We start from the raw sequence: 17082 nt of genomic DNA, 5'->3' as shown, positions 1-17082 counted from the left end.
GTAAGAGACCCTGTTTCAAAAATATAAACTAGGTCTGGGAGTGTAGCCCGGAGATAGAAGGGCTTCCAGGAACCCCAGTACCACAAAAATAAATAAATTAATTAAATAAATAAATAAATAAATAAATGTCTGGGAGTGTAGCCCGGAGATAGAAGGGCTTCCAGGAACCCCAGTACCACCAAAAAAGTAAAAAATAAAATAATTACAAAAGAAAATATAGGAGGGCTGGGGGTATAGCTTAGAGATAGAATCCCCCTGGGTTCAATCCTTGGTACCATAAAACACACACACACACATATGTATATGTGTGTATGCGTATGTATACATACATATATACACATGCATACATCATACATACACATGTATAAATATATACATAAACTATTAAAAATACTCATTTTTAAAATATTTATTTTGTTTTGAGGTACTGGGGATGGAACCCAGGGGCATTCTACCTCTGAGCTATACACCCAGTCCTATTTTTTATTCTTTATTTTGAAACAGGGTCTCACTAAGTTGCAAAGGGCCTCAGTAAGTAGCTGAGGCTGTCCGCGAACCAAGATCCTCCTGTCTCAAGCCTTCCAAGTGCTGGGATTACAAGCATGTGCCACCATGCCCGACTTGATTTTTTACCACTAGTGTTTTCTCTTTTTCTTTTTTATTATGTTTTTTAAACGTTTTCACCACAGCCGAGTGTGGTGGCGCACACTTGTAATCCCAGCCCTGGGAGGCTGACACAAGAGATTGCACAAATTTGAAGCCAGCCTCAGCTACTTAGTGAGGCTCTCAGCAATTTAGTATAAAAAATAGGTCTGGGAGTATAGCCCAGAGGAAGAGTAGTTCCTGGGTTCCACCCTCAGTACCACACACAAAAAAAATGTTTTCATTAGGCTGGGCATGGTGGCATATGCTTGTAATCCCAGCGCTTGGGAGGCTTGAGACAGGAGGATCGCGCAGGTTCAAAGCCAGCCTCAGCTACTGAGTGAGGCTCTCGGCAACTTAGTGAGACCCTGTTTATAAATTAATTATAAAATAGGGCTTGGAGTGTAGCCCAGAGGTAGAAAGCCCCTGAGTTCCACACCCACCCCGTATCACAAAAAAAAAAAAAAAAAAAAAAAAAAATTGTAAAAGTTTTCACCAGGCCTGGTGAAACATGCCTGTAATTCCAGTACTTGGGAGGCTGAGACAGAGGGATCACAAGTTTCAATCCAGCCCCCACAATTTAGTATGATATTCTCATTAACCTAGCAAGACCTTGTGTTAAAACAAAAAATATTAAAAGGCCTGGGTGTATAACTCAGGGGTAGAATGTTCTTGAGTAAATAAATAAATAAATGTATGTTTTCAATAGCTGGCCATGATAGTGCAAACCTGTAATCCCAGTACTTGAGAGGCTAAAACAGAAGGATCACAGATTCCAGGACAGCTTCAGCAAAACTCTCAGCAAATTTCTGAGACCCTTTTTCAAAACAAAAAATAAGAATTGGGCATGGTGCACACACCTGTAATCCTAGTACTTGGGAAGCTGAGACATGAGGATCGCAGGTTCACAGCCAGCCTCATCAGCAACTTAGGTCCTCCACAACTTAGTGAAACCCAGTTTCAAAGTAAGAAATGCTACTGCCGGGCATTGGTGCAAGCTTGTAACCCCAACAATTGGGAGGCTGAGACTTGGAGGATCGTGGTTCATGGACAGCCTCAGCTACTTAGTAAAGCCCTCCACAACTTAGTGAGACCCAGTCCTAAAGATTAAAAGCCGGGTGTGGTAGCACATGCTTGTAATTCCAGTGCTTGGGAGGTGGAGACAGGAGGATCTCACAGGTTAGAAGCCAGCCTCGCTGGCTTAAGAATCCCTGTTTCCAAATAAAAATATAAAATAGGTCTGGGAGAGCAGGCGTAGTGGCACATGCTTGTAATTCCGGTGCTTGAGCAGGCGTAGTGGCACATGCTTGTAATTCCGGTGCTTGGGAGGCGGAGAGACCCTGTTTCCAAGTAAAAAATATAAAAAAATAGGTCTGGGAGTGTAGCCCAGAGGTAGAAGGGCTTCCAGGAACCTCAGTACCACCAAAAAAAAATAAATAAATAAATAGGTCTGTGAGTGTAGCCCAGAGGTAGAAGGTTTCCATCCCCAGTACCACCAAAAAATAAAATAAAGAATAAAGAGCCGGGTGTGGTGGTGCATGCTTGTAATCCCCGCGCTTAGGAGGCTGAGACAGGAGGATTGCACAGGTTCAAAGCCAGCCTCAGCTACTTAGTGAGGCTCTCAGCAACTTAGTGAGACCCTGTTTCCAAATAAAATATAAAATAGGTCTGGGAGTATAGCCTGGAGGTAGAAAGCCTCTGGGTTCTACCCCCAGTACCACCAAAGAAAAAAATAAAATAAAATAAAAAGAATAAAAAATAAGGTAGGGGATGTAGATCGGTAGTTGAATGCCCCTGGGTTCCATCCCCAGACCCGCAAAAATAAATAAATAAATAAATAAATAAATAAATAAATAAATAAATAAATAGGAAAGAAAGAAAGAAATGCTAGCCGGGCGTGGTGGTGCACGCTTGTAATCCCAGCATTCCGGAGGCTGAGACCTGGAGGATCGCGGTTTGTGGACAGCCTCAGCTACTTAGTGAGGCCCTCCGCAACTCAGTGAGACCCGGTTTCAAAATAAAGAATAAAAAATAGGGCAGGGGGTGTAGCTCGGACGTCAAATGCCTCTGGGTTTCATCCCCAGACCCGCGAAAAAAAAAAAAAAGAAAGAAAGAAATGCTGAGACTAGTATAAGAATGTCCCTGGGGTCAATCACCAGTACCACAAAAAATAGATAAATAAGGCTAAGGATATAGCTCAGAGGTAGAATGTCCCTGAATTCAATCCCCAATACCAAGAAAGAGAGAGACAGAGGGAAATGTTTTCAGTAAAGTTTCCAAATACATAGCCACATCTTAATTCAGTTTACAAAATCCTTCTGAGTACAGTGGTTTGGTACTAGCTATTTTTTTCTGTCATTTGAGAAAGCAAGGAGATAATTCTGCCAGGGTCATGTTGGTTCATAGTCCTTATGTTGGAAACAGCTAGAAGTAACATAACATACAAAAGTATCAGTACTGTCCAAGGGGCTGGAACCCAGAGGCTACACTCCCAGACCTATTTTATATTTTATTTGGAAACAGGGTCTCACTACATTGCTGAGAGCCTCACTCAGTAGCTGAGGCTGGCTTCGAACCTGTGCGATCCTCCTGTCTCAGCCTCCCAAGTGCAGGGATTACAAGTGTGCGCCACCACAGCGGGCAAAATACCACTTTTTTATATGTTAAAAAAAAAGCCAGGCATAGTGGTGCATACCTGTAATCCCAGTACTTGGAAAGCTCAGAAGAGACCCTCGTTTTTTTTTTGTTTGTTTGTTTTGTTTTTTGTTTGTTTGGTTGGTTTGTGTGTGTTGGGGGGGTGGTACTGGCAGGGGGAGGGGTGAGCCCATGGGCTTTAAACCTCCAGGCTACACCTCCAACCCTATTTTATAATTTGTTTGGAAACAGTCTAAGTTGCTGAGAGCCACTAAGTAGCTGAGGCTGGCTTCAAACCTGTGAGATCCTCCTGTCTCAGCTTCCCAAGCCTGGGATTACAAACCTGCATCACCATGCCTGGGTAAGAGAGACTCTGTTTTAAAAAAAAATAAAAATAAAGCCCGGCGTGGTGGCTCACACTTGTAATCCCTGCATTTGGGAGGCTGAGATAGGAGGATCATGGTTTGCAGAGAGCCTCAGTTACTTAGTAAAGCCTTTTACAATTCAATGAGTCCTTGTTTCAAAATAAAGAATAAAAAGTAGTGCTGGGGGTGTAGTTTGGAGGTAGAATGCCTCTGGGTTCCAACCCCAAAACCACACACACAAAAAATGTTTCCTAGCTAGGTGTGATGGCACACACTTTTAATCCCAGTACTTGGTAGACTGAGACAGGAGAATTACAGGTTCCCGGCCAGCCTCAGCTACTGAGGCCCTCCACAACTTAGCAAGACCCTGTTTCAAAATAAAGAATAAAAATAGGGCTAGGAGTATAGCTCAGAGGTAGAATACCCCTGGATTCCATCCCCAGCACCACAAAAAATAGATAGATAGGTAGATATATGTATGTATGTATATAAATATAAAAGAGCTGGGGTATAGCTCAAAGGTAGAATGCCTCTGGGACTCAATCCCCAGTACCACACACAAAAAAAATTTTTTTGATGATACTGAGAATTGAACCCAGAGGCATTCTACCTCTGGGCTACACCCCCAGCCCTTTTTCTTTTTAAGTACTAGGGATGAATCCAGGAGAATTCTATCTCTGAGCTACACCCCTAGCCCCATTTTTATTTTTTATTTTGAAACAGGGTCTCACTGAGTTGCGAAGGGCCTCACTAAGTAGCTGAGGTTGTTGATGAACCACGATCCTCCTGTCTTAGCCTTCCAAATGCTGAGATTACAAGCATGCGCCACCACACCCGGGTTTATTTTTTATTTTGAAACTTGGGCCAGGCATGGTGAGTTTGCAACTCAGACCCTGTTTCAAAATAAATAATTTTTTTAAAAAATAGGGTTGGGGGTGTCTCTCAGAAGTAGAATGCCCCTGGGTTCCATCCCCAGTATGACCAAAAAAAAAGGGGGGGAGAGAGAGAAAAGAAAGAAAGAGAAAGGAAGGAAGGGAGGGAGGGAGGGAGGGAGGGAGGGAGGGAGAGAGAGAGAGAGAGAGAGAGAGAGAGAGAGAGAGAGAGAGAGAGAGAGACAAACAAACTGGGTCTTACTAAGTAGCTGAGGGCCTCACTAAGTTGCTTGAACCTGTAATTTTCCTGTCTCTGCCTCTCAAGTACTAGGATTACAATCTGGTGCCACCACACCCAGCTTATTAAATACTTTTGTGATTGGTACACTAGAATAAGTTTATCATTCCTTTTTTTGTTTGTTTGTATTTTTTTCTTTTCTTTCTTTTTTTGGGGGGTATGGGGGTAGGACCCAGTGGCTCCCAGACCTATTTTATACTTGTATTTGGAAACAGGGTCTCACTAAGTTGTTGAGAGCCTCACTAATAGCTGAGGCTGGCTTCGAACCTGTGCGAACCTCCTGTCTCAGCCTCCCAAACACTGGGATTACAAGGGTGTGCCACCATGCCTGGCTGTTTTGTTTGGATGTGTGTGTGTGTGTGTGTGTGTGTGTGTGTGTGTGTGTGTGTGTTACTGGGGATTGAACCTGGTACATTCTACCTTTATACCTTTGAGCTATGCTCCCCCATCCCGATTTTTATTTTGAAACTGGGTCTCACTAGGTTGATAAGCATCTCCCTTGCTTAGGCTGTCATCAAACCTGCAGTCCTCTGGTCTCAGTCTCCCAAGTACTGGGATTACAAGCATGCCCCGCCATGCCCAACTCAGTTTATTATTTCTGTTATGGTTAAACAGCAGACAAGTCATCTTGTGTTATGTAAAGGTTGAAATAAAGCACCTAGCCGGCGTGGTGGCGCACGCTTGTAATCCCCGCACTTGGGAGGCTGAAACAGGAGGATCGCACAGGTTCGAAGCCAGCCTCAGCTACTTAGTGAGGCTCTCAGCAACTTAGTGAGACCCTGTTTCCAAATAAAATATAAAATAGGTCTGGGAGTATAGCCTGGAGGTAGAAAGCCTCTGGGTTCCACCCCCAGTACCACCAAAAAAAAAAAAAAGAAAGAAAGAAAGAAAGCACTTAATACTGCTGGGCGTGGTGGCACACGCTTATGATCCCTGTGCTTGGAGGCTGAGACAGGAAGACCACACAGGTTCAAAGCCAGCCTCAGGTACTCAGTGAGGCTCTCAGCAACTGAGTGAGACCCTGTTTCCAAGTAAAGTATAAAATGGGTCTGGGAGTATAGCTGGAAATAAAAAAGCCCCTAGGTTCCACCCCCAATACCACAAAATAACGAAAGAATAAATAAAAAGACTAAAACATTGGCTGGGGGTATAGCTCAGAGGTACAATGCCCCTGGGTTACATCCCCAGTACTGGAAAAAAAAAAAAAAAAAAAGCACCTAATACTTGGGAGGCTGAAGTGGGGATTGTAAATTTCAGGCCAGCACATAACTTGAAGAGACCCTTTCAAAATAAAAATTCTGTCAGGCATGGTGTCATACGCTTGTAATCCCAGTATATGGGAAGCTGAGACAGGAGGATCGTGGTTCGTGGACAGCCTCAGCTATGAGGCTCTTTACAACTCAGTGAGACCCTGTTTCAAGAATAAAAATAAAGGGCTGGAGGTGTAGCTTGGAGGTAGAATGTCAGTGAGTTCCATCCCCAGTACCACAAAAAAAAAAATTTAGCTGGGCATGGTGACGCACACTTGTAATCCCAGCATTTGGGAGGCTGAGACCGGAAGATTGTGGTTTGTGGACATCTTCAGCTACTTAGTGAGGCTCTTTGCAACTCAGTGAGATCCTGTTTCAAAATAAAGAATAAAAATATAGGGCACACAGATTCAATCCTCAGTACCACAAAACAAAAAAAGAAAAGGAAAAAGCACCTAGTAGCAGATGAGGGCTGGAAAAGGACTATGCAGTAGTCTGCTCATGGATTAAAAGGTTTTATTCTTTTATTTTGAAATAGGGTCTCATGAAATTGTGGAGGGCCTCACCAAGTTGCCTCAGGCTGGCATCCTCCTGCTTTAGCCACCTAAGGGCTGGAATTACAAGTGTGGGCCACCACACCCAGCTGCTTTTTTTTTTTTTTTTTTTAGTGGTGTTGTGAATTGAACCCAGAGTTAGTTGTCCTACCACTGAACACCCCCCCAGCCCTGTCTCAGTCTCCCAAATACTAGGATTATAGCCTATGCCACACACCTAGCCTTTTTTTTTTTTTTTTTTTTTTTTTTTTTTTTTTTTGAAACAGGGTCTCTCTAAATTCCTGAAGCTATCCTTGAACCTGGTATCTTACTGTCTTAGTCAAGTATTGGAATTACAGAGTTGGGTCACCACGCCCAGCTTCCCAGAAATCTTTTAGATTCTGTAGACATTACTAAGATTGCTTAAAGAAGTCTATGGGTCCCGCCTCAACTATGATGATGTACATAGCATTAGGTAATTAACTGTTTCTTGGGAAGCAGAACACTGTCTTCCCTCCAGTTGCTACCCAGTGGTTTAAACAATGGTGTGTATTTTGCTGAGTGCTGTTAACGTTTGACCCAGGGCAGGGATGGCTTATGTAATTTGTGTGGCTTTCCTTCTAATCTCTCTAGTGACAGTGCTCCATCTGACAGTGCCTGCTGTTCTGAGACCTTGGTAGCATGTGACAGTTAGTATCAGGCTGGAACATCTGCAGAGTTTATGTATGTGTCAGTGCCTTTCCAAACCTTATCATTGAAGGGATAAAGCAAGATAAGAAACTGAAATACTTTGTATAGGCTTTCTGAGTTACAAAAACAGAATGAGGTTGGGTGTTGTGGTGCATACGTGTAATCCCAGTATTTGGGAGGCTGACACAGGATCATAGGTTCAAGAAGAGCCTCAGCTACTTAGTGAGGCCTCACAACTTAGTGAGACCCTGTTTCAAAATAAAGAATAAGCTGGGCGTCTTGTTGCACTCTTGTAATCCCAGCATTAGGGAGGCTGAGACCAGAAGATCACTACAGCCTCAACTACTTATTGAGGCCCTCTGCAATTTAGTGAGACCCTGTTTAAAACAATAAAAAATAGGACAGGGGGTATAGCTCGGAGGTTGAATGCCCCTGAGTTATATCCCCAGTACCGCAAATAAATAAATAAATAAATAACCCAGCATGGTGGTGTAAGCTAATAATCCCAGTACCTGGGAGGCTAAAACAGGATGATCACAGGGTCCTGGCCAGCCTCAACTACTTTGGTCCTCCACAACTTAGGGAGACCCTGTTTTCTTTTTTTTTTTTTTTTTTTTTTGGTGGTACTAGGTGTAGAACCCAGAGGCTTTCTACCTCCAGGCTATACTCCCAGACCTTTTTTATATTTTATTTGGAAACAGGGTCTCGCTAAGTTGCTGAAAGCCTCACTAAGTAGCTGAGGCTGGCTTCGAACCTGTGCGATCCTCCTGTCTCAGCCTCCCAAGCGTGGGGATTACAAGCGTGCGCCACCATGCCCGGCTGGGAGACCCTGTTTTAAAGCAATGAATAAAAACGCCAGGCATGGTGGCGTCAGACCCTTTTTCAAAAATAAAGAATAAAAAATAGGGCTGAGAGTACCTCAGAGGTAAAGTGCCCTTGGGTTCCATCCCCAGGACCAAAAAATAAAGAAAGAATAAAAATAGGACTAGGGGTGTAGCTCAAAAGTAGAATGCTCAGGGTTCAATGCTCCAGTACCACAAAATATAAAAAATAAAAATAGGAGGCCGGGCGTGGTGGCGCACGCTTGTAATCCCCGCGCTTGGGAGGCGGAGACAGGAGGATCGCGCAGGTTCGAAGCCAGCCGTGCTGGCGTAAGAGACCCTGTTTCAAAAATATAAAATAGGTCTGAGTGTAGCCCGGAGGAAGAAGGGCTTCCAGGAACCCCAGTACCACCAAAAATAATAATAATAATAAAAATAAAAATAGGGTTAGGGATATAGCTTGGAGGTAGAATGCCCTAGGTTCAATCCCCAGTACAACAAAAATAAATAAAAATAATAACTTTTTTTTTCGGGTCTGGGGATGGAACCCAGGGGCATTCAACCTCCGAGCTACAGCCCCTGTCCTATTTTTTTTTTTTTTTTTTTTTTTTTTTGAAACCGGGCCTCACTAAGTAGCTGAGGCTGTCTGTGAACCACCCTCTGGTCCCTGCCTCCCAAATGCTGGGATTACAAGCGTGCGCCACCACACCCGGCAAAAATAATAACATTTTCTTAAAGTTAGGTTTGTTTTGGGTTGTTGTTGTTGCTTTGTTTTGTTTGTTTTTGCCATACTGGGGAATGGAACCCAGGGGCATTCTACCTCCAAGCTCCACCCCCAACCCTATTTTTATTTTTGAAACAGGGTCTCACTGAGTTGCAAAGGGCCTTACTAAGTAGAGGCTGGCTGCACATCACAGTCCTCCTATTTCAACCTCCCAAAAATCCTGAATTGTGCACCACCACGTCTGGCTTAACATTTATTTTTGAAATAAGTAAAACAATTTTTTTTTTTCCGTACTGGGAATTGAACCCAAGGGCATTCTATCTGCCAAGCTACACCCCCTAGCCCTATTTTTTTTCCCCCAATACTAGGGATGGAACCTAGAGGCATTCAACCTCTGAGCTACATTCCCAACCCGATTTTTTATTCTTTATTTTCAAACAAGGTCTCACTAAGTTGCGGGAGGGCCTAAGTACCTGAGGCTGGTGGCGAACCCAGATCCTCCTGTCTCAGCCTCCCAAATGCTGGGATTACATGCGCCACCACCATGCCCGGCTTTTATTCTTTTTTTTTTTTTTTTTTTTTTTTGGTGGTACTGAGGGTGGAACCCAGGGGCTTTCTACCTCTGGGCTATACTCCCAGACCTATTTTTATATTTTTATTTGGAAACAGGGTCTCACTAAGTAGCTGAGGCTGGCTTCAAATCTGTGCAATCCTCCTGTCTCAGCCTCCCAAGCGCGGGGGTTACAAGCCTGGACCACCACTCCTGGCTTCTTTTATTCTTTATTTTGAAAGAGGGTCTCACTAAGTAGCTGAGGCTAGCCACAAACCAGTGATCCTCCTGTCTTAACCTCCAAGTATTGGGATTACAAGTGTGCACCATCATGCCCAGCTATATTTATTTATTTATTTATTATGATACCCAGGACTGAACCCAGAAACAGGTCTACTTTCGAGGTACATGCCCAACTTTTTTTTTTTTTTTTTTTTTTGGTGGTGGTACTGAGCATGGAACCCAGGGACATTCTATCTCTGAGCTCCACCTCCAGCCCCATTTTTTATTCTTTATTTTGATAGAAAATAAAATTGCAAAGGTCCTCACTAAGTAGCTGAGGCTGGCCATGAATGGTCCTCCTGTCTCAGCCTTCCAAATGCTGGGATTACAAGCGTGCAACACCATGCCTGGCTCTATCCCTTTTTATTTTAAAGCAGTATCTAACTAAGTTGCTGAGAGTCTTGCTAAATTGCTGAAACTGGCCTAGAACCTGCAATCCTCCTGTCTCAGCTTCCCAAGTACTGGGATTACAGCTGTACACCACTATATTATTTTGCAAGCAAAAAATTTTTAATTAAAATAGTGAAAGCAGGCATGTTGGCACACACCTGTATCTCAGTACATGGGAGGCCAAGACAGAAGGATTGCTGGTTTGAGGGCAGCTTCAACAAGTAGTGAGACTTAAATCAACCTATCAAGACCCATTTCAAAATAAGAAAAGACAGGTGTGGTGGCACAAGCGTATAATCCCAGTACTTGGAAGGCTGAGACAGGAAGATTGCATGTTCACAGCCAGCCTCAGCTACAACAGCTTAGTGAGACTGTTTCAAAATAAAGAATAAACGCTGGGCGTGGTGGCGCAGGCTTGTAATCCCCACGCTTGGGAGGCAGAGACAGGAGGATTGTACAGGCTCAAAGCCAGCCTTGCTGGCTTAAGAGACCCTGTTTCCAAATAAAAAATATTAAAAAATAGGTGTCTGGAGTGTAGCCCAGAGATATAAGGGTTTCCAGGAACCCCAGTACCACCAAAAGTAAAAAATAAAAAAGTAATAAGAAATAGGGCTGGGGGTGTAGCTGGGAGGTAGAATGCCCTTGGGTTCCAACCCCAGTACCAAAAAAAAAAAAAAAAACTGAGGGTGTATCTCATAGGTAGAATTTCCCTGAGTTCATTCCCTAGTTCAGCAAAAAATAAAAAATAAAATAGTGGAGAAATACTTTGGGGCTAAACTGGTTTGATAACTAGTGGTCTGCTGAGGTTTTCTATCGAATTGTTAGCATAGTGGTAAGAAAAGTCCAGCCAGCCATGACGGTACATGCCTGTAATCCAGCATTTGAGAGACAGAGACAGGAGGATCTAGGTTCATGAACAGCCTCAGCTACTTAGGCCCTCTGCAACTTAAGGAGACCCTGTTTCAAAATAAAGAATAAAAAGTAGGGCAGGGGGTCAAATGTCCCTGGGTTCCATCCCCAGACCCACCAAAAAAAAAAAAAAAAAGCCAGGCATGGTGGCACACTCTTGTAATCCCAGCATTTGGGAGGCTGAGACCAAAGAATCACAGCCCTCAACTACTTAGCAAGGCCCTTTGCAACTCAGTGAGACCCTGTTTCAAAATTTTAAAGCCTAAAAAAATAGGGCTGGGGGTGTAGCTCAGAGGTAGAATGCTCCTGAGTTCCATCCCTGGTCAAGAAAGAAAGAGAGAAAGGGAGAGAGAGGGAGAGAGGAAGAGAGAAAGGAGGAAGAGAGGGAGGGAGAGAGAGAGAGAGAGAAAGAAGAAAGGAAATAGAAAGAAAGAAAGAAAGAAAGAAAGAAAGAAAGAAAGAAAGAAAGAAAGAAAGAAAGAAAAGAGCGAGCCTTGTGTTATACTTTATGGACTTCAGAGAAATAGGGAGTCAGGTAAGGTAACTCATGCCTGTAATTCCAGCTACTCTGGAGGCTGAGGCATGAGGGTGGAAAATTTAATGCTAGCCTAGGCGTTTTTTTTTTTTGGGGGGGTGGGTACTGGGAATTAAACTCAGCCTTATTTTTTTATTCTTTATTTTGAAACAGAATCTCACTAAGTTGTAGAGGGCCTCACTAAGTAGCTGAGGCTGGCTGTGACCCGCAACCCCCCTGTCTCAGCCTCCCAAGTACTGGGATTACAAGCATGCATCACCATGCCCAGCTCACCCTAGGCAATCTAGTGAGAGCCTGTCTCAAAAAAAAAAAAAAAAAGCTGGGGATAAAGCTCAGTGGTAGGGTGCCCCTGCATTCATTCCCTAGTACCAAAACCAAGGGAAAGGGGAAAAGGGTAGTGCAGTTTTGAATCTTACTGAGCTATGGCTTCCTTAAATTAAACTGATTTTTTTTTTTTTTTTTTTTTTTTTTTTTTGGTGGTACTGGGGGTGGAAACCAGAGGCTTTCTCCTCCGGGCTATACTCCCAGACCTTTTTTAGATTTTATTTGGAAACAGGGTCTCACTAAGTTGCTGAGAGCCTCACTAAGTAGCTGAGGCTGGCTTCGAACCGGTGCGATCCTCCTGTCTCAGCCTCCCAAGTGCGGGGATTACAAGTGTGGGCCACCACGCCCGGCTAAACTGATTTTTTTAATGTAAAAATACAAAATTTAGCAGGCATGGTGCCACACAACTGCAATCTCAGTACAGATAGTGGCAACTGAGACTAGAGAATAGAAGATTCAAGGTCAGCTGTCAGCATCTGAGAAGACCCTGTTGATTTTTTTTTTTTTTTTTTTTTGGTGGGTCTGGGGATGGAACCCAGAGGCATTTGACCTCCGAGCTACACCCCCTGCCCAATTTTTTTATTATTTATTTTGAAAACAGGGTCTCACTGAATTGCAGAGGCCCTCACTAAGTAGCTGAGACTGTCCAAGAACTGTGATCCTTGGTCTTAGCCTCCAAATGCTGGGATTAAAAGAGTGCGTCACCACGCCCGGCTCCCTGTTGATTTATTTATTTATTTATTTATTTATTTATTTATTTATTTATTTATTTTGTACTGGGGGTTGAACCCAGGGACATCCTACACTCCCAGTCCTATTTTTCGTTTGTTTGTTTGTTTGTTTGTTTAGTTTTTGTTTTGTTGAGTTTTTGTTTAGTTTTGGGTTTTGGTATTGGGAATTGAACCCAGAGGCATTCTACCTCTGAGCTACACCCCAGTCCTTTTTTTTTTTTTTTTTTTGTACTGTAGATTGAATCCAGAGGCATTTTACCTCCAAGCCACACGCAGCCCTTTTTTATTCTTTATTTTCAAACAAGATCTTACTAGGTTGGCGGAGAGCCTCACAAGTTGCTGAGGCTGGCTGTGAACCTGCAATACTCTTACCTTTCTGCCTCCCAAGTACTGGGATTATAAGCATGCCCAGTTCCAATTTTATTTTTATTTATTTGGAAACAGGGTCTCACTAGGTTGCCGAGAGCCTCACTAAGTTGCTGAGACTGGCTTCAAACCTGCATCTTGTCTCATCATCCCCAGTACTGGGATTATAAGTATGCACCACCACGCCCAGCTGTTTTTTTGTTTTTGCAGTACTGAGGATGGAACCCAGGGGCATTCTACCTCCGAGCTACACCCCCAGCCACATTTTTTAGCCTTTTATTTTTTGAAAAGGTTTTCACCGAGTTGCAAAGGGCCTCTCTAAGTAGCTGAGGCTGTCCCCAAACCGTGATACTCCAATATCTGCCTCCTGAACACTGGGATTATAAGCATGCGCCACCGTGCCCGGCCCTGGTTTGTTTTGTTTCGTTTTGAAATAGGGTCTTACTAGGTTGTTGAGTCGCCCTACATTGCTGAGGCTGTCCTCAAACCTCCGATCCAATCCTTCTGTGTCAGCCTTCCAAGTACTGGCATTACAGGAATGCACCACCACGACTAGCAAGATCCTGTTTCAAAATAAAAAAATAAAATAGGGCTGAGGGTATAGCTCAGTGGTAGAGTGCCCCTGGGTCCAATCCCTAGTACCAAAAAAACAAAAAACTTATCTAAAGGCATCTTGGGCTGGGATGTAGCTCCGTGGTAGAGTATTTACCTAGCATGCACGAGGTCCTGAGTTCAATCCCCAGTATCTCAAAAATAAATAAAGTCATCTTAGCCTTAGTATCTTTCTGGGATTCTCTATACCTGGAGAGATAGTTGTCTATAAGCAGCCCTAATAATTTTGTTCTAAAGACTAGTTAATCCCTGACTAATACAAAGGTAGTCCTGACTAATGTGGAATTTTGGATAACCTAAAGCTTTGCTATACACACTGATGATCCTTATTACCATATTCCAAATATGTATTCTGTAGTTGTGTTACCAGCTATTTCTTCCATGTTGTAGCATATAACAATATTTCATTCCCTTTTATTGTTAAATAAACTACATTCTGTTTACCCATTAATCAAAAAAAGAAACTTTTAGTTATCGGGCTTTTTACAGATTTCTACTTTCTCTCTTTGATTTATTGTTCTTTTTCTAATATCTTAAGATTTTTTTTCTGCATTGGATTTTCAAACATAAGATTCCCTATGAGCATTACCTTAACTATAAACTACAAGCTTTATGTATAATACTTTCATTAAGATTCAATAAAAACATATATCTATTTGCCATTAAAAAAAAACTTTCTGTCACAGTTATTTTCTTTTTCCTTTTTTTTTTTTCCTTTGGTGGTGGTGGTACTGGGGATGCAACTTAGGGGCATTCTACCTCTGAGCTACACCCCTACCTAGTCCTATTTTTTTCCTTAAAATTTTTTTTTAAACATGGTCTCACTGAGTTGCAAACTGTTTCACTAAGTAGTTGAGGCTGTTGGGGAACTGTTATCCTCCTGTCTCTGCCTCCTCCCATATGCTGGAATTACAAGCATGCACCACCACACCCGGCTTATAAGTTTTTCTATTCTTGGTATTCATGGGAAGTTTGCCTGTCTTACAGGACTTGGAAAAGGAGAGCGACACACCCCTCCAGCAAGTATCTATTGAAGAAATTCTCGAAGAACAGAGGGTGGAACAGCAGACCAAGCTGGAAGCAGAGAAGCTGAAAGTTCAAGCCCTCAAAGATCGGGGTCTTTCCATTCCTCGAGCAGATACTCTTGATGAATATTAAGTCCTTTGACTTGAGGCAGCTGCTCCTGGAATGTAGTGGCTGTCGCTGAATGAACATGACATCATGGTCACCTCACATTTGACCAGACTAGAATCTGGAAAAATCATTTTTTAATACTTTGACACATAAAACATGAAGAAATTATGTGGGAGTTTGTTTTTTTAAATAACAAAATCATTGTTTAGAGAAACAGTGAAATGGACTCATCACGCACACATCACTCTGGAGCCTGCACCTATGTCTTTATATTGCTTTTCTTATCCCAAATTGGAGTTTACAGGGACATTTTTCATTTACTTGTAAATAAAATAGAATCTCAGAACTGTCATATTATTTCTTAGGTGTAAAGTTGCCTTCAATGAATGGACAAAATTGTTTCTACTCAAGCTGGGTGTGGTGGCGCAGGTTTGTAATCCCAGCATTTGGGAGGCTGAGATAGGAAGATCTCAGTTTGCGGATGGCCTCATTTATTTAGTGAGGCCTTTCACTCAGTGAGTGAGAACCTGTTTAAAAATAAAGAATAGCCGGGTGTGGTGGCACACGCTTGTAATCCCCGCGCTTGGGAGGCTGAGACAGAAGGATCGCACAGGTTCGAAGCCAGCCTCAGCTACTTAGTGAGGCTCTCAGCAACTTAATGAGACCCTGTTTCCAAATAAAATATAAAATGGGTCTGGGAGTATAGCCCGGAGGTAGAAAGCCTCTGGGTTCCACCTCCAGTAACACCAAAAAAATAAAAAATAAATAAAAATAATAAAAATTAGGGATGGGAGCCAGGCGTAGTGGCGCACACTTGTAATCTCAGCATTTGAGAGGCTTAGACCAAGGATCCCGGTTAACGGCCAGCCTCAGCTACTTAGGCCCTTTGCAACTCAGTAAGACCCAGTTTCAAAATAAAGAATAAGAAATAGGGCTGGGGGTATAGCTTAGAGGTAGAATGCCTCTGAATTCCATCCCCAGTACTGCAAAAAGAAAAAAAATTAGGGATGGGGGTGTGGCTTGGAGGTAGAATGCCCCTGGTTTCCACTCCCAGTACTGCAAAAAAAAAAAAAAAGGCTGGGGTGGTGTATAGCTCAGAGGTCAAATGCCCCTGGGTTCCATCCTCAGACCTGCAAAAAAAAAAAAAATAGGAGCAGGAGGTGTAGATTGGAGGTTAAATGCCCCTAGGTTCCATTCCCAGACACCCCCCCCCCCCACACACACACACACACATACACACACAAAATAGGGCTGGGGTGTAGCTAGGAGGTAGGTTGTTCCTGGGTTCAATCCCCAGTACCTAAAAAAAAAAGTATGCACACACCTGTAATTTCAGTAACTGGGAAGTTAAGATCACAGGTTTGAGATCAGACTCAGCAACTAGCAAGAATCAGCAACCTTGTAAGACCCTATTTCAAAATTAAAATACAAAAGATTGGTTTGGTGTAGCTTGATTGGTATTTTATTTTATTTTTTATTTTTGGTGGTACTGGGGGTGGAACCCAGAGGCTTTCCACCCCCACAGAATTGCACAGTCTCAAAGCCAGCCTCAGCTACTTAGTGAGGCTCTCAGCAACTTAGTGAGACCCTGTTCCCAAATAAAGTATAAAAAATAGGTCTGGGAGTATAGCCCAAAGGTAGAAAAGCCCCTGGGTACCACAAAAATAAATAAACTAATTAGTTAAAATAAAATAGAGTGTGTGTGTGTGTGGGGGGGTGTAACTCAGGGGTAGAATGCCCCTGACTTCAACTCTGGGTACCATAAAAGAAAATAGAAAATAGGAGGCGGCATGTTGGCGCGCATTTGTATTCCCAGCATTTCGGAGGCTGAGAAAGGAGGATTGTGGTTTGCAGCCAGCCTCAGCTACTACTTACGCCCTCTGCAATTCAGTGAGATCCTTTATTCAAAGAGATCCTTTAGAGTAAGACGCTGGGTTCCGGGCGGGGGTCGCGCGCGGGGCACGCCAGCCAGGGCCTGGGTCGCGGGACTCTGGGCCCCGGGCCGAACTGCGCGTAGCACGCCAGACCCCTGGAGAAACCGGGCCCAGTAAGACGCTGGGTTCTGGGCGGGAGTCACGCAGAGCATGCCAGCCAGGGCCGGGTCGTGGGACCCTGGGCCCCAGGCGGAGTAGTGCGTATCACTCTGGACCCATGGGGAAACCAACAGGGTTATAGTGCTACTGAGTGCCTGATCCCACTACCTCCTCAAACCACATATACTGTCTTCTCTTATTAAAAAAAAAAAAAAGGAACAGAAAAAGAAAAGAAAAATATCGGAGAGGAGGTAAGAAAGCCGTTATGGATGCCAGGACACTGGAGATGCAGACAAAACTTATCTAAGTGCACTGGACCTTATGGAAAAATTCCCCATGAAAGAAGACTGCTATTTCTCTATATTGTTAAGAATCTCGGACATCACC

The 17082-nt window shown here is 43.3% G+C and overlaps 1 protein-coding gene across 1 annotated transcript in view; it reads left to right on the top strand.

The window, feature by feature from the left end:
- The window catches only part of LSM1 (LSM1 homolog, mRNA degradation associated), a gene marked incomplete at both ends in the record, with an annotated part of 28691 nt that extends 14005 nt beyond the window's left edge, over window positions 1-14686 (top strand). The window contains one exon of the mRNA XM_080710583.1: window positions 14516-14686. Within this exon, the coding sequence (XP_080566709.1) occupies window positions 14516-14686 (171 nt within the window). The remainder of the gene's footprint in view (window positions 1-14515) is intronic.
- Between the last annotated feature and the right edge of the window lie 2396 nt (window positions 14687-17082).

This window comes from Muscardinus avellanarius (genome assembly GCF_963383645.1).
Source record: "Muscardinus avellanarius genome assembly, chromosome: 14".
NCBI lineage: Eukaryota > Metazoa > Chordata > Mammalia > Rodentia > Gliridae > Muscardinus > Muscardinus avellanarius.
The sequence above is the reverse complement of the archived record's forward strand: the minus strand, read 5'-3'. Positions and strand labels throughout refer to the sequence as shown.